The sequence below is a fragment of the Rattus norvegicus genome, chromosome 1 (assembly GCF_036323735.1).
Source record: "Rattus norvegicus strain BN/NHsdMcwi chromosome 1, GRCr8, whole genome shotgun sequence".
Lineage (NCBI taxonomy): Eukaryota > Metazoa > Chordata > Mammalia > Rodentia > Muridae > Rattus > Rattus norvegicus.
This window is the reverse complement of record NC_086019.1, coordinates 128,348,035-128,370,285: the sequence shown is the minus strand read 5'-3', so window position 1 is coordinate 128,370,285 and position 22,251 is coordinate 128,348,035. Positions and strand designations below refer to the sequence as shown.

General features: G+C 44.5%; 1 protein-coding gene and 1 non-coding gene across 14 annotated transcripts in view; one reads left to right on the top strand and one right to left on the bottom strand.

The window, feature by feature from the left end:
* The window catches only part of Tjp1 (tight junction protein 1), a 244,689-nt gene that overhangs the window by 134,733 nt on the left and 87,705 nt on the right, over positions 1 to 22,251 (top strand). The window contains exon 1 of one of the 13 annotated variants that reach the window (XM_039105332.2): positions 6,102 to 6,232. The exons of the other annotated variants lie outside the window; for them this stretch is intronic. Coding sequence (XP_038961260.1) covers positions 6,209 to 6,232 — 24 coding nt within the window. The 5' untranslated portion in view covers positions 6,102 to 6,208. Of the gene's footprint in view, positions 1 to 6,101; positions 6,233 to 22,251 lie in introns of those variants that run through there. 13 annotated transcript variants of the gene reach the window in all.
* Trnap-agg47 (transfer RNA proline (anticodon AGG) 47) lies at positions 2,167 to 2,248 on the bottom strand. The gene has a single exon. It is a non-coding gene; the product is annotated as a tRNA-Pro (tRNA).

Sequence of the window (22,251 nt, the reverse complement as noted above, 5' to 3'; positions counted from 1 at the left end):
AAAAAGACCCCACTGACATTTTATCAGCATGCAACGAAGAGTAATATACTATACTATAAGGCATTCCCAGCAAAGACATTTTTATTCCAGAAAGTTTGAGTTTTGACACAAAGACATTGCTTTCAAGACACTGAAGATAGGCAACTTTACAAACCCCGTGAAGCTGCAGGCTACGGAGCTTTGCATTTGGGAATGCACTCTATTTTACTTTTGATTTGTTGATAAGTAATCCCAGGACATAGATTCCTCTCATTCAGTTTTTAAAGTAAGGCTATTGTGTTAAGTAGGACGCCTGTGGAAGAGAAATGGAGCCACCTCCAAGAGTGTGAAATCCTTAACCAGGATGGCAGTGCACCCCTTTAATCCCAGCACTTGGGAAGCAGAGAAGCAGGTGGATCTCTAAGTTTAAGGCCATCCTGGTCTACAGAGCAGTTTCTAGGATAGCCAGGGCTACACAGAGAGACCCTGTCTTCAAAAACCAAAATCCAAAACTAGCATGTCACTCTTTTTACAATCTGTGTGTGTGTGTGTGTGTGTGTGTGTGTGTGTGTGTGTGTGTGTGTGTGTGTGTGCATCCAAGTGTATGTGGTATGCATCTGTTCACATGTGTACACACATGTGGAGAGACCAGAGGTCAGCACTGGTGTCTTCCTTTACTCCTCCTGCATTAAGTTTTGAGAAAGGGTCTCCTGTTGAACCTCCAGCTTCCTTCCAGAGAGGCCCTGTTGTGCAGCAGTTTCCTCTAGGATTGAAAGCATCCATCCTGCAGGATAGCTCATAAAGACAGGAAGTAAACAACTCAAAATAGCTTCAGGGAGTCCCTGAAACTGACCAGATAGTCTGGCCTCTCCCTCCTCAAGAACATGGGAGCAGTGAAGACCCTTGAGTGTATTTCTTGCCATGGAATAGTCACCAGAGACGACTGTTCATTCAGACATGGCTTTAAGCCAATAGAGCATCTTTATTAGCCAGCCCGAGACTATACTGGATGTTCTGGATCCAAGTGTAGCCCCAAGCCTCTCTCAGGGAGAGCTTTTAAGCCTAGAAAACATGTCCTGGGTTGACATACTTCGTTTAACACGAAAAGTTAGCCACAAGCAGAACTACAGAAGCCAAAAAGCCGGGTTGGTTCAGAGACTTTCCCAGCACTGTCGGCTTTGATGGATTGGGCCTTTGTTTTCATTTTTTGGCAGTGGGTGCTGTCTGCGTGCTGAGTTTTACAGCCTGCATGGCGCTTCCACCATGGAGTCGGTTGCGCTAAGGTTTGGGGGCCCTATTGTAGCTCTTAGACAAGTCCAGTAGCCTGGAATCATGAGACCAGCTGAGCTGCTGGGGTAGTAGCTGACCTACATATCCAGTTCTAGACCAGCAAAGACTGTAAAGCAAGACCCTGTGTTAAAGAGCATTTCTTTACAAGGAGAGCTGGACTGAATGTGGTGACTCTTGGCTTTCGTCTCATTATTTATGAGGCAGAGGTAAGTGGACATCTGTGAGGAGGCCAGCTTGCTATACATGGACAGTTCCAGGCCTACATATCTCAAATAAGAAAATAAGCAAATAAATAAATAAGTAAATAAATAAATAAGAGGGGGGGGGCAGAGACAGAGAGACAAAGAGGGACAAAAAGACAAAGAGCACTAAAGATAGAGAAATGTCTTCTCTATTTTGTCCAGTGTCACACAGTGGTTTATAGACTCATGTAATGTACCACCATCAGGACACCAACATTGATGCAGTCTATTGATTACATTCAGACTTCTCAATTTCTATTTGCTCTCGTGCATTAAGTTGTGTTCAGTTGTATCCCTGTGTAGGATCTACCACCATAGTGGAGAGGTGTTGCATCTTTCCAACACTGATGTCACCATTTTTGTTTGTTTTGTTTTGTACCCAAGGGTTCTCTCTGAAGTCAGCCCTGGCTGTCCCAGAACTGGATCTGTAGACATCAAACTCAAGAGATCCTCCTGCCTCTGCTGGTATTAGAGATGTGTGTCACCATCCCGGGCTGCTGCTGCCACCCTTTTCACAACTATGTTTGCCTTCTCTAGCTTCCCTCCTCCCCATAAGCAAGCCCCTACTCACTGGTAACAGCACATTCATAAAATGCTATCCTTTCAGAATAGGATATAAACGGAGTCAACCTTTCTTTTTTTTTCTTTTTTTTTTTTTCGGGGCTGGGGATCGAACCCAGGACCTTGTGCTTCCTAGGCAAGCGCTCTACCACTGAGCCAAATCCCCAACCCCCGGAGTCAACCTTTCTAAGCAGCGTGGAGCATCGGGGACTGGCATCGTTCAGCATAAATTCCTAGTGATTGGTCGAAGTTATGGCAGATCTTCCGTGTGGTTCTTGCTATGAGTAATGGAACACGGTTGGTTTGGCCTGTTTACTGGGTGAAGAAATATTGGGCTAATTCCAGTTCTGAGATACAGTGAGGGCTGCCGAGGATATCCACGTGCACATTTTTGTATGAATCTCAGTCTTCATTTCCCTGGGATAGGTGTCTAACGGTGCATTTCCAGGTTCTGGTGCATGCATGTTCAGTTTGTGAGACAGCGGCCGCCGATTGCGTGCTTAGTTTGAGACAGCACCGAACTGTGCTCCAGAGGAGCTGCGCCACGTTTCTCGCCCCTCCCCCACCCGCTTTGGGTCATCCGGTGTTTTATGTGTCTTCAGCATCTGGCAGTGTCATCCAGTAGATGCTACTTACAGATACGTGGTTTTCATTCACATTCGTCTGGGGTTAGGGGTGACTGGCGATGTCTGTCATCTTCACGGTGTTTACTAGCCATCTGTGCTGCCCACTTCGGCGAGGGGTCAACCTACTTATTTCTTTCTCATTCGAACCGGGACTCTACTGTTGGAACCGCGTCTCTACTGTTGAGCTTTAAGGAGTCGTTATGTATTTTTAGTGTTGTTAGATATGTAGTTTACGGGGTTGGGGATTTAGCTCAGTGGTAGAGCGCTTGCCTAGCAACCGCAAGGCCCTGGGTTCGGTCCCCAGCTCCGGGGAAAAAAAAATAAAAGGAGAAAGATATGTAGTTTACAAATGTCCTCTCTCAGTTTGTAGCTTACGTTTGTTTTCTTCCTCACGGTCTTTAGCAGACCGAGAATTTTACATTTTACAGTCTTTTTTTTTTTTTTTTTTTAGATTTCCTCTTGTAGTTTCCTATTTAGTGTCTAGCCTAATTTTTTTGTCTAACCTTAGAGACCAAAGATTTTCTTTATTTTCCTGCCCCTTAATGGCTTTTTAATTTCACACTGAGCCCTCTGGTCCATTTTCTATAAAGCCTGTAGAATTCTGGACCTGACTCACGGTTTTGTCTGGATGCTCAGTTGTCCCAGTACCAATTGTTCACCCACAGAAGTGGTTGTGTGCCTTTGTTAGAGGTGGACATACTTATGCAGATTCATCCTGTGCTCCACCGATTCTTCTATGGACTCTTAGTTGGGACGTTTGCGGTCTTGTACCTCCACCTTGATGCTCGCTAGTTTGGACCTTACATTTTTTAAGACCATTTTAGCTATTCTAATTCCTTTGCATTTTGACTGACATTATCGTTTAAATATTTGATGGACTCCGTAATGACGATGGCTTCGCTTCCCCCTCTTATTTGTCTATCGATTTGATTGACTCGCCATCCCCGAGACGGCCTTCCTCTCTCCTCTTTGCCTTCTATCCTCTAACTTAGCTTTATGAGTGTCCACTCTTAGCTTTTTGCACTCTCTTTCTTTTGCTTGGGTTTGGCTGGGTTTGCACATTTTCCTGCTTCCTTGGGGGTGTCGACTTAGATTATTAATTTGAGATATACATCTTTTTCTTCTTTTTACAGTGCTGAACCCAAGGCCTGGCACATACTGCACAGGCCTCTGCCGCTTAACCACGCCCTCAGCTCTTTTCTGTGCCTCAGTGTGAACGTTTTACAGTTATGCACGGCCTTCTCTGCCATTACTCTAATTGCATCTCAGTGTTATATTTTTGTGGTTGTTGTTTTGTTTGTTTGTTTGTTAAGGAGACAGGTTTTCTCTGTGTGGCCCTGTAGACCAGGTGAAGAGGAGCGCCTTTTCTGACTGATGTGCCCCATCAGGCCCTGGAGGAGGACCTGGCAAAGCAGCAGTTTGTGTGGGCCTGAGTTGGGAAGCAGACATTGGAGAAGACCAGGAGGGAGATCCAGTCTGCAGGCCACAGGCCAACTTAATTATTTCTGAGGCTGGGCCTCACTCTTTAGCTCTGGTTGTCCTGGAGCTGGCTGTAGAGATCTGCCTGCCTGTGCCTCCTGACTGTTGGGATTAAAGGCGTGGGGCACTACACCCACCTCTAATTTAAATTTTAATTTGGCGTTGAAGGCATAAACAGAGGTGAAAGGAGGCCCGGGATGTTTTTTCTGGTGGTGGTGGTAGTTGTGTAAGTAGCTCAATCAAGGCCCAGTTTCATCCTTACGACCACCAATATAAAAAAAGAAGACAGAAGGGGTGGCCAGGTGCTCATTAAGTATTGGTGGAGGGTTATGTGGACGGACACTGGATTGGAGGTTGTGGGAGGCAGAAGAAAGTTGCAAAGGCAGGGGTGAAACAGCTGAGGTGGTGTGTTCTGGGGTGGTAATTTCAGAAAGTAGGCAATTTGTGGTGATAAGAGAACCCTCTGTGTTCCAGGGGGTGTGTATAGCCAGGAAGGAGAGGACACAGGAAGGTCGGGACCTATCCTGCAGCAGACACCTGGTGAACAGGGACTTAGCCAGCATTTTCTGCTGTCTTACAGCAATTGGGGCATCCTAGATTAGTGGTACTTTTGATTTTTGACCTTTACTGTTTAAATTTGGGTCTCCGTCTCTGTTTCACCTAGGAGTTTTAACTTTTTTAAGTTCATTGATCAGTTGGCTTTGGCTGTGTTGGGGGATGGAATCCAGACCTTGTACAGAGTAGGCAAGAACTCACCGCGGAGTCCGCCCCAGCCCTCTCAGAATTTTCCTTATTTATTCTCAGGACTTCCTCTAGGATGAAATCACCTTTCCAGTCTCCTAGGGGATCTCTGTCTCTGGGGCTTTTGTTTCTCTGCACCTCCTGAGGTGACTAATTAACTAGAAACTACTCTTTGATGTCAGTATCTGCTGGAAGTTCAGAAGAGGAGGAGAAAGAGCCTCAGCCTGGCAGCGTTTCTTCTTGTGTCTTAACAGGTGATTTTAGTACCTCTGGTGTCCCTTCAGTGAGTTAGCAGTGGGGAGAGATACACATGTAAACTCTCACGTTCAATTCATTATATATAGGTTTATCTTGCCCTTATAGAACGTTCAGAAATGTTTGATTCGTCCCTGGCCAGTTCCCTGTTTCCTTTTTGAACCCAGCCATAGCATTTGACACAGATCTCAGATAATCAGTCTTTTCTGTCAAACGTTTTCATCACCTGCCTTCCAATGCCGTACTCCATCGTCCTGACTGTGTCTCCTCAGTCACCCTTGCAGTCTCTCCCCGGCCTCTCACCCCAGGCTCACCCCAGAGACTACGCTTGGTTCCTCTCTCCATATCTACGCTTATAGCATTGGGAGTTTACGTCACTTTCAGCCTCCATTATATATTTACTCGATGATGAGCAGTTTCTCCAGCCGAGACCTCTTCCCTAAAGTCCGGCTTCATCTAGCCTGCAGGCTACTCCCCAGGGCCCTGCGGCTGTCTAGCACATGCCTCTTGCCCTTACACCATTACACTGACACGCATTGCTCCTGCAGTTTCTCCCACACTTGCCTGCCCCACAGTCTTACCACCTCAGTGGCAACTCTCCGTGCTGCTCAGAATCGAAGCTCTCGTCTTGAGCAATGGCTCCATCAGTGTCTCGTCCCCTGATGGTGCCTGACCCAGCCTCCCTGAGCTCCTGCAGAGGTCACCTGAGGTGCCTCACAGCTGGCCCCTGTGTGACTTCTTTCTCTCTCACTTCCTTCTCTGACATTGAGAAAAGCATGGTAGGCACCTCCAGCCTGCTCAGATGATTCCTTGATCTCCTCCCTCTCTGCTCTCACTGGCCTGATTGCCCCTCCCAGACTGACCACATCCTCCCCCACCTCCCTCCGAAGCCTGGTAATCACTGTTCCTCCTGCCAAGCTTCTTTTCAGTTGTCTCCTTAATGAGACCTTCCCGAATCTGCAGACTGGCCTCTGCCCCCCTCACCTCCCTCCCTCATGCCCTGTCCTCCAGTTCCACCTCATTCTTCTCTCCAGAATGGTCTACGGATCAAAATTGCAGGTATTTGCTTTCGGTTCTTCCTCCACAACAGTGGAAACACGGGAGTTCAGAGGGTTTGTCTTTTTGTTTGTTTGTTTTTATTTTATATATTCTTTTGTCTCCTCTTCACTACTGGAACCCAGCACATAGCCTACATTAACTGCTCAGTAATGGAATTTAGCCTGGATGATAACATCCATCATCTTGGAAGTGGTTAACTTTGCTGACCTTACATTGATTTATTAATCAAAACTAAGAGTGCCAATAAAGAGCCACCTGCAGCCAAATGGAAAAGGAAGCAAAGGACAGTTGGGCACAAGATGACCTTTTTGCTTGTGTGTGTGGGGGTGGGGGGAGGGAGGGATTGAGAGAGAGAGAGAGAGAGAGAGAGAGAGAGAGAGAGAGAGAGATTGATTGATTCCTGTGTACTTTCTCATCCCCAAGTTCACTGAATCCTCACAGTACCAGTGTTTGTACAAAACAATCGTTACAGTGATAGGGCCTGGTTCTGAGAGGTCAGGGTTTGTCCGCACTCAGGGAGTAGAAAGCTGGCAAAGCCAACGCTCTGTGGGCTATTTCAAAACTCAAAGGCTTTTGTTTCTCTCTTACAGAATGGGTAACTTGGGCTAGTGAAATGGGTCAGTGTGTAAAGTCACTCACTGCCCAGCCTGGCAACCTGAGTCTGATACTCAGGTCCCGTGTGGTGGAAGGGGAGAGCTGGTTCCCACAAGTTGTCCTTTGACCCCAACCCATGTTCTGTGGCACACACACACACACACACACACACACACACACACACACACACACACAAATAAACGTAAAACCAAACAAACCACTTTTTAGGGCTAAAGAGATGGCTCAGCCGTTAAGAGTACTGGTTGTCGGGCTGGAGAGATGGCTCAGTGGTTAAGAGCACCGACTGCTCTTCCCAAGGTCCTGAGTTCAAATCCCAGCAACCACATGGTGGCTCACAACCATCTGAAACGAGTCTGATGCCCTCTTCTGGTGTGTCTGAAGATAGCGACAGTGTAATCATAATATATAATAAATAAATAAAATATTTTTCAAAAAAAAAAAAAAAGAGTACTGGTTGTCCTTCCAGAAGATGAAGATTCAATTCCAAGCACCTATGTGACAGCTTACAACCATCTGTGATCTAGTTCCGGGGGAGTCCGACACCAATTTCTAGCTTTGGCAGGCACCAGGCACAAACCTGGTAGACACACAGACATACATGCAAAAAAATAATATCCATACATGTAAAAAAGAAAATAGCCAGGTATGGTATCCAACACCTTTAATCCCAGCATTTGGAAGGCAAAGGCAGGTGAATCTCAAGAGTTCAAGGCCAGTGGATCAATTTATGATCCAGCTTAGCATCCATATAATAAATATGTAAGTACATTCTATTATTATTAGAAGGTAGTGGCCAAAGACTGTCATTTGATCCTCAACAGGGTCTAAATTATAGCTGATGATATTAATTGCACTTTAACATTGTTACTAGATTTATTTGTAGTAGGCGTGAATGTTTGGTCTGCATGTATGTATGTGCAGCACGTGCATGCTTTGTGCCTTTGGAAGTTAGCAGGAGGGTGTTAGGGTATTGGATCCCCTGGAACTGAAATTACAGGCCACTGGGTTGTGACCCACTATGTGCATGCTGGGAGTGGTACCCAGGTCCTCAGCAAGAGCAGCAAGAGCTCCTACCAGCAGAGCTAGCTCTGAAGTTGCTATTACTTTCCCCCAAAGAAAAGCTGTACTTTCTCCCTGCTTAAAATCTTGAGAGTGTATTCGTTTTGCTGCCCCTGGGTAAGGACTTCGTAGCCTCCGAGTGACAAAACGTCATTAAGTCAAACTAATTGAGGACAGGGAAGGTTGAAGTTAGTCGAAAAGTGAAATTACAGAGCATAAAGAGATGCAGCCCTTCTGTGCTTTGCTTTGTACCTTACGCCAATTAAACAGCAGCTAAGTCTTGCAAAGTACAGGTCCCGGAGGGTGGGCCTCTTTTAATGAGTAGTCGGGAGCTCTTAGTTGGCAGTTTATTTGTAAATAGGAACACGTATGGATTATTTTCACTGAGTTAAATATTTTTTTTTTGCTGGGATATTTCCCCCTTGCATTTCTGCTGCATAAGCTTTGAGATGTGGACCAGCTAAACTACAACTGTCTAATCCATATTACCTGGGCCGACTTCAGTGTAAACCCCTACCCTTCAGGTTCATTAAGGAGAGTGTCAGACTCCTGTCTCCCTGGTACTGTCTGGTCACATCAGACCCTCCACTCTTGGGAGTGCTTCTCATTGCTTGTGGGAAATGACAACTTCTTGTTTCCAGAGCAGTTCCAATGCTGTCACCTTGTGAGGTGGATGTTAAGGACTGCTCAGTATAGGATCTTGTCTAGGGTATGCAGTTGCTAGTTCAGGCTTCCTTCCTACCCTGGGGAAGCTGTCCCAGGTCCCCAGCACAGTTAAACTTGCCTTCTTGTCCATGTTTCCTTCAGTTCCTACTTGCTCCCCCCCACACCCCCATGACATCCAGGCATTCTATTAGGTGTGACCTGTACATGCAGTGTGCCCCCGTCCCAGCGGGGTACCAGTCTTTCGAGACTGGCTTAGTTTTACTTAACATGGTGCCCTTCAGTTCCGTCCACTTTGCTGCAGATGACAAGATATCATATTCAATGGCTGAATTTAAAAAAAAAACCCATTGTGTATTTATGCCACATTTTCATTTTCTGATCCTCTATAGACTGGCAGGTAGGCAGATCTGAACTCTTACGAAGTGCAGGCTTCTTGTCTGTTAAGTTGATTTCATTCCCTGTATATATACACTAGAAGTTGGTTAGCTGAGCCGTTTAGTAGTTTGATTTTTATTTCTTTAGTGGTCGCCACAATGGCTATACTACTTTACATCTCACCAACAGTATACAGTATATAAAAGGTTTCTTTGTGCCCCCCCACCTCATCAGTGTTTGTTGGTGGAGTGTTGAGGATAGCCATTCTGACAGGATTGAAATAGAATCTCCTACTTTTGGGGGGCGAGGTTGCATGTCCCTAATAGCTAATGATATTGAACATTTTTCATGTGTATTGGCCATTTGTATTTCTTCTTTTGAGGAAGCTTTATCCAGGTTATCTGCCCACTTTTTTTTTTAGCTTAGAGTTCTTGCTGTTGGTAATTTTGTTTTTTGGGGTCCTTTTGCATTCTGGATATGAGACCTTGGCTGGCAAATACAGTCTGACGTTCTTTAGGTTGTCCGTTCCCCCTACTGATCATTTCTTCTCCCATGTAGAAGCCTTTTCATGTGCTATAATCACATTTGTCAATCCTGGATTTTCTTCCTTGTGTCTCTGGGATCCTATTCAGAAAGCCATTGACTGTCCCCATGTTGCAGAAGATGTCTTCCAGTGACGTCAGAGTTTCAGCTCTATCCTCTAGTTCTTTAACCCGTTTTAATTGTGGGGGGAGGGTACATGGTAAGAGACATCATTCAAGCTTATGTCTTCTGCATGTAGCTGTCCAGTACCCCCAGCACTATTTGATGGCCAGGCTGTCCTCTTTCCTGTGTGTGCCTCTGGTGCCTTTGTGGAACGTCTGCTGGCTGTGGCAGAACCGGTTTATTTCTGGGATCCCTATTCTGGTTATGAGTCCGTTTTTATGGCGTTCTCATGGCGTTGTGGCGGCTGCAGCTCTGTAGTATGTCTTGAAGTCAGGTCCTGTGGATTCTTCCAGGTTTATGATTTTTGCTGAAGATTACTTTCTTGGCTGGGAAGATGGCTCAGTAGGTAAAGGCATCTGCCTCTAAACCTGATGACCTGAGTTTGGTCACTGGAACCCTCATGGTAGGAAGTAGAGAACCTCCTCCAAGATTCTGACCTCTATACACACATACCATAGTTTATGTACACACACACACACACACACACACACACACACACTCACACACACACTCACACACATAGAGGGGGGGCACTTGCACACTAAATAAATAAACATTATTTAAAACATCTTTTTTTTTTTTTTTGGTTCTTTTTTTCGGAGCTGGGGACCGAACCCAGGGCCTTGCGCTTCCTAGGTAAGCGCTCTACCACTGAGCTAAGTCCCCAGCCCCTTAAAACATCTTAAATGATTACTTTGGCTCCTTAGGTCCTTTTGTGCTTTCATATGAACTTTAGAATTCGTTGGGGTTTTTTCTTTTGTTGTTGTTGTTTCTTTGAGGAATATGATTAGTATTTTGATAGTTTGTACTGGATTTCCAAAGCAAGTCAAGTCTCTTTGAACCATTGTAGCAATATTAATTCTTCTGATCTGCAAACGTGGATGCCTATACCGTTTCCTTTGTGTATCTTCTTTAATTTTTTATTAGTGTTTTGTAATTTTCACTGTAGGGGACTTTTACTTCCTTAGTTAAGTTTATTCCACTGCGACTACACTTGCTTTTATGATTTCTCCCGCAGCTGGTTCATTACTGATCTATAGGACTTCTCTTTGGCCTTTGGATTCTTGGAGGACCAAGATTTTTCTGTTAGTCTTTCCTGTATCCCAGATTGCTAGCAGACGAGGTGGTGTCCGAGAAGGGCACAGTGAATGAAAGACTGGGGGGCAATGCTGCACGCTCCCAGCTGAGGCTGCCGTGTGCCACTTGACTCTCTGGCACCAGACCAAAGGTGTCTGGAGGGTATATGATGTCAGAGTCCTAGCTTCGAGTTTGTCCCTCTAATTCCTACCTCGGACAAGGAGAAAGGAAGGAGACTGCACACAGTTTGCAGTTTCCGGACCAAGAAGAGATTCGGAAATAGAGAAGGAGCCAGGACTCCGGATCTTTCAGATTTTTCTCCCTGGTCCCGGAGCACTAACACAGCAAGAAAAGAGACAACCGGAGGCAGTGAGAGGGGCCATCCTGTTCTAAGGCCTTTCTAGAATGGCTCTTCTGTATCTATAACTAGGCTGACCAGCTGTCCTTGTTTGCCCAGGACTGTCCTGATTTTAACACTGAAAATTGTGTTTCCCAGGAAACCATTCTCAGGAATAGAGGAGGCACAAGCCTTGGCAGTGGGAACTGAAGGTTGGGCAGAGTGGGGGTTGGAGGGGGAGACAAAACCCAAAAGACAGCTGCAAAACACAGGGCTGAAAACAGCATTGCCTAGCATCACATGGCAACCGCAGGGTCTGTCCCTGGTAGTAGCTCTTCCCACAGTCATGTTATTGCCACTGCTAAAAAAGCTAGCAGTTTTCTACCCCACTGCTGATGCTGGCGGTGGTGATTGGCAGTTCCCAGCAATGGGGCATCTTCTGTGGCATCACTCAGAGCCGTGCGGCTTAAGTCGCAATTAAAGGCTTTGTAATTATGAGCACTGAGAATCCAGCTTTGACTTTGGCTGTTTATTAGCTGTTAGGCTTTGTGTCAAGAAAGTGCTAGCAGGGATAGGAGGATAGCTGGGTAGGAGAGCGTGTGTTTAGCCTGGGCATGGGCCTTCACTGAGTCCCTAGCAGGCAAGCTTCCCTGTGAGATTTACTAAACAGATTTACTAAACAGAAGGTTAGGTTTTAGGGAGAGCGGAGTCAGGAGGAAGAGGAAAGTACCGGACTGAACCATCCTTCAGGGGACAGTTTATTACCTGGGCGAGAGCCGCAATGTGCTGTAGGCAGAAGGACCTTAAGGGACGTTTCCTTCTGCCAAGACAAAGCAAAGGTCTAGGGTTTTTTGAGGGAGGAGAGGTCTGGTATTATGAGGAAGAGGGTGTAGTTTATATGCAGTCTACGCTGTGAGACAGATAGGGAGTAGAGCCTACATGACCTACGCTACACTCATGGGGAAGCTGGGGCAGGTTAATGCCTAAAGGGTATAATGTGACAGTGGGCAGGCTGCGTGCATTCCCGCCTTCCGGCCATGCTTAAAGACCTCTCAGCTTAGGGCCTGGTTACTGGGTGGGCCTGGGTTCTCTGACAAGTATTCTGATCATGCTTTCAAGAGTTCGGGTAATTAAAATGATGGTTATCACACCTGTACCAACATGACCCAGACCTCACCGAAGGCTCACTAACCATGTCCTGACGACAGATATGAGGGTGCGCCCGCTGGATCAGGGAAGTGACTGACTGACATGAGAATACGCTGGGGTCAGACGGATTGCGGTTCCATCCCATACTCCTTTTCCTGCTACTGAGTTGAGGAAAACTATGCCCAGTGCTTCAGAGGTTACAAAGAGTCCTAGGGGCCAGCCCAAGAAAAGCTCTATGTAAGCAGAGCTTGGCCCCTCATGGCAGCTGGCTCTGTGACATTTCCTAAGGACACTGCTTGCTTGTGTCAGGCACCACATCACAGCGTGGCAACAGAAACTCCCTGACTCAGCTCCGAGGGCCTTTGACTTGGAAAACGATACTTCAGACGCTTTTCCCCTTTCTATGCTGACTGTGATAAAATCTTGGAAAACCTATAGGAAAATGGTTGTTGAAATCGTGCCCAAATATGAAAGGATTTGTTGTTCATTCATCTATGGATTCAGCAGATCAAATGTATATTTGGAAAGTCTATCCAATCTATAACCATCGTTCTTTCTTCTTCTTCTTCTTGTTTTGTTTTGTTTTCTTTCAAGACAGGGCTTCTCTGGGTAGCCCCAGCCGTCCTTGGCTTTGTAGACCAGGCTGGCCCTGAACTCACAGAGATCTACCTGCCTCTGCTTCCCTAATGCTGGGATTAAAGGCATGCACCACCATAGCCAGGCCGTAAGTATCTTTCAGGGAACTAAAATGGTTTTACCCACTAATTGTCTTGTTCCTCTCAAACATGACATGGTTAAGAAGGGCGTAATTTGGCTAAACGTAGCAATGAGATTTTTCTCCATGTGAGCTTGGGCCCCCTTAGTTTGCTCAAAGAGTGCAGAAGCAGCACCTGGGATGTTTGACTGCACAGAGGGAAGAAGATGGCCACCATTTTCAATTTCATGATTCTACAATGTCGGTTTGTCCTCAAACAGTATCATTAAAGGACTGTTAGGCAGCTTGGGGATATATTTAGGGTGAGAATGAAGGAAGGATGTATAGCAAAGAAGCCTAGTTGTTTTTCTGAAGTGACTGAGGAGCAGGAGAGGGACAAGGTGACTGTTGGATGCCATGTGTGTGACAAAAGCATCATATGGACATTTGTGTAAAAAAAAAAAAAAGAAAGAAAGAAGGAAAAACAAGAATCCAGGTTAAATTGTACTTTCTCAACGAAACTACAACTTTGTTTTTTTTTTTTTAATCTTGAAATTACCTTGTACTTAAACCACTCTCCTAAGAAAGCGAGGTTTAAGTTAACATCTACTTAGAATGTTTTGAGATAGATGAAAACCACTTAAGTGTAAAATGCAAAATTATAGCAATTTTAGGGAAGAACCACAGAGAAATCTGCCATAGTTAGAATGGGGTGTGGAGCACTTGGGGATGATGTCAAAGGTAAGATATTAAAATTGATAAACAGGAGTCTGCCAAGAGAACGAAAGTACAGGCCATAGATGGGAGAAACGATTTTCCTGTTGCATACCTGACAAGGTTTTGATATCTAGACTATATAAGCAAGTTTCAATGATTAAAAATAAACAGTCCCAATTAGAAGATAAACAAAAGACAGCGAGACGTCACTGGAGGTATGTACAGGTGGCCCTGAACACATCAATCCATGCAAAGCAAACTCCAGGTATCACTCACTATTATAACCTACCAGAAAGTGGAAGAACATTGGTATCTTCAGGTTCTTGAAAGGGGTTCTGGTTTGCTTTCCGTGGCTGCAGTAAGACTCTGACCAAAAGCAACTTGAGAGAAGAAAGCATTTGTTTGGCTTATATGCTACAGTCAGTCATCAAGGGAAGCCTGGCAGACACTCAGAGCAGAACTTGGAGGAGCTGAAACAGAGAGGTCAGAGGAGCACTTCTTCCTGTGTGTTACCAGGCCCAGGTTCACTTACCTTTTCTATACAGCCCAGGCCCTGCTATATGGGTAGGCATACCCAGAGAAGGAGGGGCCCTTCTCTGTCAATCATCAATGAAGAGCACATCCCAGAGACATGCCCATAATGCCAATCTGATGGAGGCAGTTCCCCAAGGAGGCTTCCTCTCCCCAAGCATGTCAAGTTGACAACCAAGATCAGCCATTACATTCACAGGGGAAGTGTGTCACCTCCACCTCGCCAGTAGGACCATGAAGTGGGATAGTGAGTCTAGAAAACAATTTGATAGTTTCTTTCAGAACTAACAGTGGATTTGCCAGACACCTCAGGATTGGAATTTCTGAGCATTCATTCTATATAAATGAAGAGGGTTTTTCCCCTGGTGGATTTGGTGAGCACATTCATTGGTATTATTCATAATAACAGGACTTTCAAAACTGTTCAAGCATCTTTCTGTGAGCAAATAGTTAAGCCAGCTGTGATACACCCATATCACAGAACCCTGCTTTGATAAGGAGGAAGAAGCCACCAACGCATGCGACTACTTGTTCAAACCTCAAATTACGCCGAGCAAAGAAAAAAGGCCAATTCTGCAGGGTGACATACTATATGATTTCATTTACATAACATTCCTGAGTTACCATAATTACACACCAAGAGACCAGATTAGTAGTTCCCAGGGGTTAGAATGGGGTAAATTGATGGGTGTGGCCGTAAGAGGCAACACAAGAGAGTCTGGTTGAGGGTTGTGTCTTAATGGCTGGCAGTGGTAGTGTCTGTTACCACTGTGACATGTGATGAAGTTACACAGATACACACACACATACACACACACACACACACACACACACACACACAGAGACAGAGACAGAGACAGAGACAGACAGAGACAGAAGACAGTGGAAAACATGTATGATAGATAAATCTGAATCTTGTATTCTGATTGTATCATTGTCGGTTTCTTGGGGGGTTTTTGTTGTTGGCATTTTTATTTTTATTACTTTGAATTTGGTTTATTTAGTCCCGGCTGGCCTTGAACTCCTGATCCTCCTGCCTTTACTTCCCAAGTGCTCAGATTAGAGACATGCATCACCACACCCAACTTTGTCTGAGATGTTAACTCTGTAGAGAGGCTGAGAGTAGGAGGTGTGAACCTTCTTGCAGGTTTTCTCTGTCACACCCTGTGGTCTACAAGCGGTTCAAAAAGTTTCGTAAACCCGGTGGAGAGATGCTAACCAATGAGAAGCCCATGGTTTCAAAGCGAGCAGACTATGTTTTGAGGACTAAGACAAGATTCTCAAGCTGGCAAATGTTCCAGCCAAGAATGAAATTAAAGGAGATCCACACTTTGCTTTTTTGGGAGCTTGATTTTTATCACATCGGAGAGACACAGGTAGATTGGTGTCCCGTGGCCTTGAGAACAGTGGAGGTGCGTATCAAAGGGAGTGTTCTGTATAACCACGGTCAGTTTTACTTCACATAGAAATGAGAAGAGGCCTTATCTGAGCAGCTCTGAAAGGAGGGCTGGGCGAAGAAAGCGGAGAGTCATGTACTTACCCTACAAGAAACAAAAGCAGAGGATAATTTTTTTTCCTTGATGTTATTAAAAATAGACAGTATCTCTTCCACTGTTCATGTGTTTGTTTTTCTTTTAAAGGTCTTAACATTCATGTAAATACAAAGCCAACAGAATTTAAATTATCTATGACGTTAAAAAAAGATTTAAAATAAAGTGCTGGACCAGAGAATCAGAAATATTTTAAAATATTGTTCTCCCCTATTATTTAATTAGTTCTAATTGCTGTCACTTGCCTCTGGTCACTGGTTCTGGTTTTGTTTTACTTTAATAAATATGTTTGTGTTACGGGAAGAAGGTAGGTAATGGGAAGTAGCATATCCTTTCACCTGTTACTTTTTTGTTTAAGCAGTCACGTGTTCCTTCACTTGTGTTTTACTCTAACAAAATGCCACAAAGCAAGTGGTTTATAAGCAGGAGAAGTTTATCTCTCACAGTTCTGTGCTCTGAGGAACCCAAGATAAAGGCGCCTGGCACGGTTCAGGGAACACTATGGGCTGCTTTCTCCTTCCAGTGTGGCACCTTGTGTCTGGGTCCTCTGGAGGGAAGAATTTGTGTCTGAATTGGACAGAGTAGATGGAAGGCAAGAGAGTTCACTCTTGCGTTGAGGTCCATAATTTTATTTACGAGGATTCCACCCTGATAGCTTAGTCATCTTCTTCAAACTGTCGCCCTGCTGCCTAAGTTACAATGTGTACGTGGACTTGAGGGATACTCACAGTAGCCAGGCCCTGTTACCATGCCTTTTTGCTTCTTACTGTACTGTTCTGACTTGGTTCTGAAGGGTGGCTGTGCCATGACTAGCTTAACACCAAGAATAACCAAGTCAACCCCACTCTTGATCCACCCCTGACCCAGCCCTAACTTGTGGAAGTGAATTGTGAGGGGCCAAGTAACTCAGACATAGTATGGGGCCCAGGCCTAAGGAAGGCTGGTTTAACACCTCAATGTACTCCTGCCCTTGACTAATGGGAACACAGCATTGCAGTGTCAAAGGCAGGGGTGGGAGAAGGAGAGGATGAAGTAGATAAGAGGAAGCCTGGACAAATTTTTAAAAATTTCTGGCACGTAATTGAAAGCGCATATAGGTCCGCTGAGCAGAGGGAAGGAATGAGAGTGAATGAGAAGTGTCCAGAGAATCGCTACATTTCCAGATAGTCGCACAGTCGCTACATTTCCAGATCCAGCTAGCTATGGAGAGCTTCTCTGCAATGGTTTGGAAGATCTGGGTTGGAAGTCTTAGGTATTTACCACCTCTCTCAGTTGCCTGAAGTCCATTCTACATATAGGAATAGCTTATGTTCTGCTATTTTGGGAAGCCACTCCTAGTGCGTTCAGGATATCGGAGAAATGAATTTGGCTTTGTTAGAATGTTTCCAAACAATCCAGAGCCAGGAAGCCACACCCTTTCAAAACATATTCTTGCACACCAACTTCAGCTCAGCTGGTATGTGTGTGTGTGTGTGTGTGTGTGTGTGTGTGTGTGTGTGTGTGTTTAAATTTCCTGAGCTTTCATAAAACTTTTTCTTTTCTTCTAGTTTGCTCTCCATTATGGAACACATGAATCATATTTAAAATTGGACCTTTTCTTGGCAACAAAATACACGGTTTTATAATATGCATCTTTGCAAAACTGGTAAGGTTTACGAATAACCTTAGAAATAACCACACCCACAGTGGCCCCAAAGTGTCAGGGATGAAAAAGGCTTTGGCATTAACCACTCAAGGCTGCCCTGACTCTTGTAGCTACAATGCTCCTGACTTTCCTACAGCCCCACTCCACCTTTGTCCTGCAGTCCCTCTCAGCAACCCCTGCTATGCAGATGAGTACTGTATTCCCCAAAGACTCTCCCAGCTTACTTCCCTCACAGTCCAACTGATGCCTTCGCCATGTGTATTCACACTTTGTGCAGCAGAGGACATTATCTTAGTGGTAGGAGCACAATGGATCTGACAGCTTTCATCCGCGCTTTGTGTTGCCTCGGGAGCAGGAAGACCCAAAAAAAAAAAAAAAAAACCCAAAACAAAACAAACAAAAAAAAAAACAAAAAACAAACAAACAAAAAAACAAAAAAACGTAACCCCCAGCAGAAGGAGCCTTGGGGTGTCCTCGTTTCTGTTGCACCAGAAAGCTCAGCTTGCCTCAAGTTTCATTTGTCTGTTTGAATTTGGTTTCGTATATAAGGAAGCCACTGCTAATGACTGGCTTTTGAGGTCCACTCTCTCCAAGTAGTCATTAAGCCTGTAAACCTGTTGTCTGAAAAGGCGTTTATAACATTTGCTGAACATTAGTGTGTTAATGCAAAACAGTATAAAATAGTCTCATATGTTCATTTGATTCTTTTTCACTGTATGAAAGTTATTCTGTACCTCTGGAAATAGAAAGGAAAAGATTGGGTAAATTAGCATTAAACATGGATGGCAGTTGTGTAAACAGTAATCTCATGTGCAGAAGATAGCCATATTTATAAAATATTAAAGTATCAAACTAACGAGAATATTTTCCCAACAAGTAGCTATTATTATAGAAAAATATTTTAACCACTTTGGGTTTTATGTTTTATGAGTACAGTGTTCTTCTAGTGAGAGGAAATGGGCACAATAGGCTGTTTTGAAGTTACTCAATCAACTTTTGGTTTTTTGGTTTTGTTTTAGTTTTTTGTTTTTGTTTGTTGTTTATTGTTTGTTTTGGTGGTTTTGTGTGTGTGTGTGTGTGTGTGTGTGTGTGTGTGTGTGTGTGTGTGTGTGTGTGTGTGTTTTAAAGACAGGGTTTCTTGGTGTAGCCCTGGCTATCCTGGAACTTGCTCTGTAGACAAGGCTGGCTTTGAACTTAGAGATCCACCAGCCTCTGCCTCCTGAGCTCTGGGACTAAAGGTGTGCGCCACCACTACCACTGGGCTTATGCCTGAGCTTTTTGTGGTAACTATTTTAGCATTTTCTTTTAGTGACATAGGCTTTGAGCACAGCAAATATGTACAGTTTGGTGAGTTTTGCACCTTGGGTGTGTTCCAACCCATTCTAATGAATCTTGATCTAATGAATCTTGGCTTGAATGCATGTATGTACGTATATATACACATACACACTCATGTATGCAGAGGGAAATGTGCCCTGTTGGAAAGCAGCTGGTCTTCTGAGTATGTGCTAGTACATGCCTTAGTGCAGGAGAAGTGATAAGGCCTCAGGGAGGGTGCTCTTCATGCACTGTGTACTTGGGCTACAGAATCCTGTCAGGGAGGAAAAGCAAGGCCAGCTTCAAAGACTAGAAGAAAAGACCACCCCATGACACATCCAGCCCAGTGGGGTGAGAAGAACTTGTGACAGTCATCTTTCTAGTCTATCCAGACAGACGTCTTTCTGTTTACGTGCTCCCGTTACTTTTCATGATGGAAAGAAGCCAGATGTGTGCCATTAGATATATCTAACGCACCGTAGAGCAGAAAGACTGGGCTCATGGAGCCCCTTTGGTGCATCACCTGGACCCGCCAGTTCTCAGTATTTTGCTGCAAGTTTACTCCCAGTTTTACAGTTTCCTCTTTGATAAACTATTTTTAAAGTAAACTCCAAACATCCTGCCACTTCAGCTTTATGTGTTTACAGGCATATTTCTCCAGAAGGGCTCCTTCCTTGAGAGGAAGCTATGAGACCGCCATTACGTTGGCATCATCCCACCTAGTCTATGATTGCTCATCCTGTCATCTTTAAAATGTCTTGTAGAAGCAGATAGATTTGAAGAGGAGCCTGCACACGATCCTCCTTACTTTCTTCTCCCCCCACCCACACACACCGCTCCTCACCCAGATTGGCCTCTAGCTCATTATATACACAAGGGTGGCCTTGAAGGTCTGATCTTCCTGTTTCCACCCCCCTCCCAAGCTCTGGAATTAGAGGTATGTGGTGATGCAATACTGGAGGTAAAACCTAGGCTTCCAGCTAGGTCAGTGCTCTACTAACTCTGCTCCCTCCCAAGCCCCCTCTTCCATTTGCCTTTCCCACTGATTTGCTTGGAAAGTGTCCTCTTTCCAAAGAACCTTCCACATTTATTTAGCTTCTTGCAAGTCATTAACCTGCTCCTCCATGACCTACATTTCTGTCAATACAAGACAGCCTTCTAGGCTAGAGGCCAACCAGATAACATTTTTGAGGGAAGCCAGAATTACTTATAGACAGGACTGGGTGTTTCCAGTTGTTTCTAGGAGCATAAAAGCTTGCCTTTGAGGCATTCTGGGAGTGTGGGAGTGGTTCTTCTGTCCTTGGTTCGAAAAGATCCAGGATATTTTGAAGTCACAAGTTTACCCTTCTTAGCTGGCATTCCAGGACAGATATTACCTCCCCACTTATAGTTTCATGGCGAGCCGAAATAAAACTCAGGCACAAAATGTATCATTGGTGTTGAGGGAGAAGTTAGGGTCCCTGTGTGCACAGGACTGTTCAGTGAGTTATGTTTGTTTACAGGGCCTCTCCCTCTCTCTTTTTTCTCATGATGAATTCATGGGATTTAGATGTCTGGTGTTTATTCTTTCCTTTCATCCCATCTTCTGCCCCTCCCCCCTCTTCCTCCCTTTCTTCCCACCAGATAGGATCCTCTTTGGTCCTTGGAGGCAGTTTCCTGGCTTCTATATCCTTTGACCCACTGTTACTTGAGAACTTTCTTTCCTGCTTTCTGGAACTTGCATAATCCTTGACCTAGGCTTCTAACTGCCTGTTCCCGACTGGACGTTGTGGTGTGTGTGCTAAGTGTCCATTGCTGTTGAGCTGTTATGATTTCTAGGCCCCCTTCAGTGGCCAGGGCCATTTTAGAATGGCTCCAGCAAAAAATTCAGTAGTCAGTGGTTGAATTACAGTTATAGAATGTTCATTTAACTTTTTTGTTGTTTGTGTTTTGTGGGTTTTTTTGTTGTTGTTGTTGTTGTTGTGGTTGTTATTTGGTTTTTCAAGGTAGGGTTTCTTTGTGTAGCTTTGGCTAGGCCAGAATTAGCTCTGTAGACCAGGCTACCCTGAAACTCACAGAGATTTGCCTGCCCCCATCTCCTGTGCGCTCATGTATGCCACCACTGCCCGGCTTGTTTAACTTTTTTAATTTTATACTTTTTTTTTCTGTTATAAGTTACAATATTGGCTCCTAACAGTGTTAACATGCACTAATATGTATCCCTCTTATAACAGATATAACATTGTCATTATTAGTCTATATAAAATATATATTAGCATTATTACTTTGAAATTGTTCTATATTTGTAATGAGCTCTCTGAGGATTATATCTCTTAACAGTGCTAACGTTATAAATTGCTGTGCGAGTAGGATCTGGTGGCTCGCATCTGTAGTGCCAGCACTTGTGAGGCTGAAGCAGGAGGACTATCATGTATTCCAGGCCATTCTAGGCTACATAGTCAGTTTGAGGTCAGTCTTGGCTACAGAGTGAGACCCTGTTTCAAAAAAGAAAAAATAATGGTGTATATGTTAATAATGGTAATGTGTTAAATATACCCTTATGTGCGAATACACACATTGTTAGAAGCGTATTATTGAATATACAAGTGTATGTTAATGCACACAATTATATAGTGGTTTTAACATGGAGATGTTCTTGTCGTTAGGATCAGCTCACTGGGTGACTTTCATTCCAGGTTGTTTTTCTTAGAATGTGCTGCAGTCACTGAAAACATCTTCCCTGCATGACCCGGTCACTAACGATATTAGATTTCATTTCCAACTTTGTTTTTGGCAAGGACAGAAGAGGGCAGGGAGGCATCAAAACTCAATATTTCCTTTCAGGGAATACCCCCTGACTAACCTCTGCCGCTCAGTCCTCTGTACCTGCTGGCAGCACCACAAGCTGACAGGCCTTTTGTATATGGGCCTTTCTGGAGACACCAAGAAGCTTCTTTTCCCCACTAATCCGTTGATTAGAACTAGGGAAATGTAGATGGCTTAGTCTCAAACCCACTGGTGTGTGCGGCCCTGAAAAGTATCTCATGGTAGTTCTGTCATAAAGTTGAGCCTTAGGGAAATGGGTCTTGAACGGAATAAGAAATGTGCTAAGTAAAGTATGGTGGCCCAGGCCTGTGATCCACAACCTTGAGAGGTAGAGGTGGGAAGCTCAGAAGTTCTAGGTCATTCCCCCACTACATAACAAGTTCAAGGCCAACCCGGGCTATATATGACATTCCTACCCCCACAATGAGAGAGGTCTAGAGAGACAGAGAGAGTGAGAAAATATGAATATAAATGTATACTTTGCTTTGTCCTCCTATTTTCTGATAATATGATCTGTCTGATCTGATGATGACGTCTTAGTTACTTTTCTATTATCGGGAATAGACTAAGATGACTTATGGAAGAGACAATTTACTTGGGACTTAGAGTTTCAGAGAATGAGTCATGATCATCATTTGGGGGCATGGCAGTAGGCAATTAGGCATGGCATCCGGGCAGTAGCTGAGAGATTACATCTTGAGACATGACCGTGAGGCAATGAGGGGGAGGGGGACGAGTGAAATCGAGTGAGTGCTAACTGGGAATGGTGTGGACCTT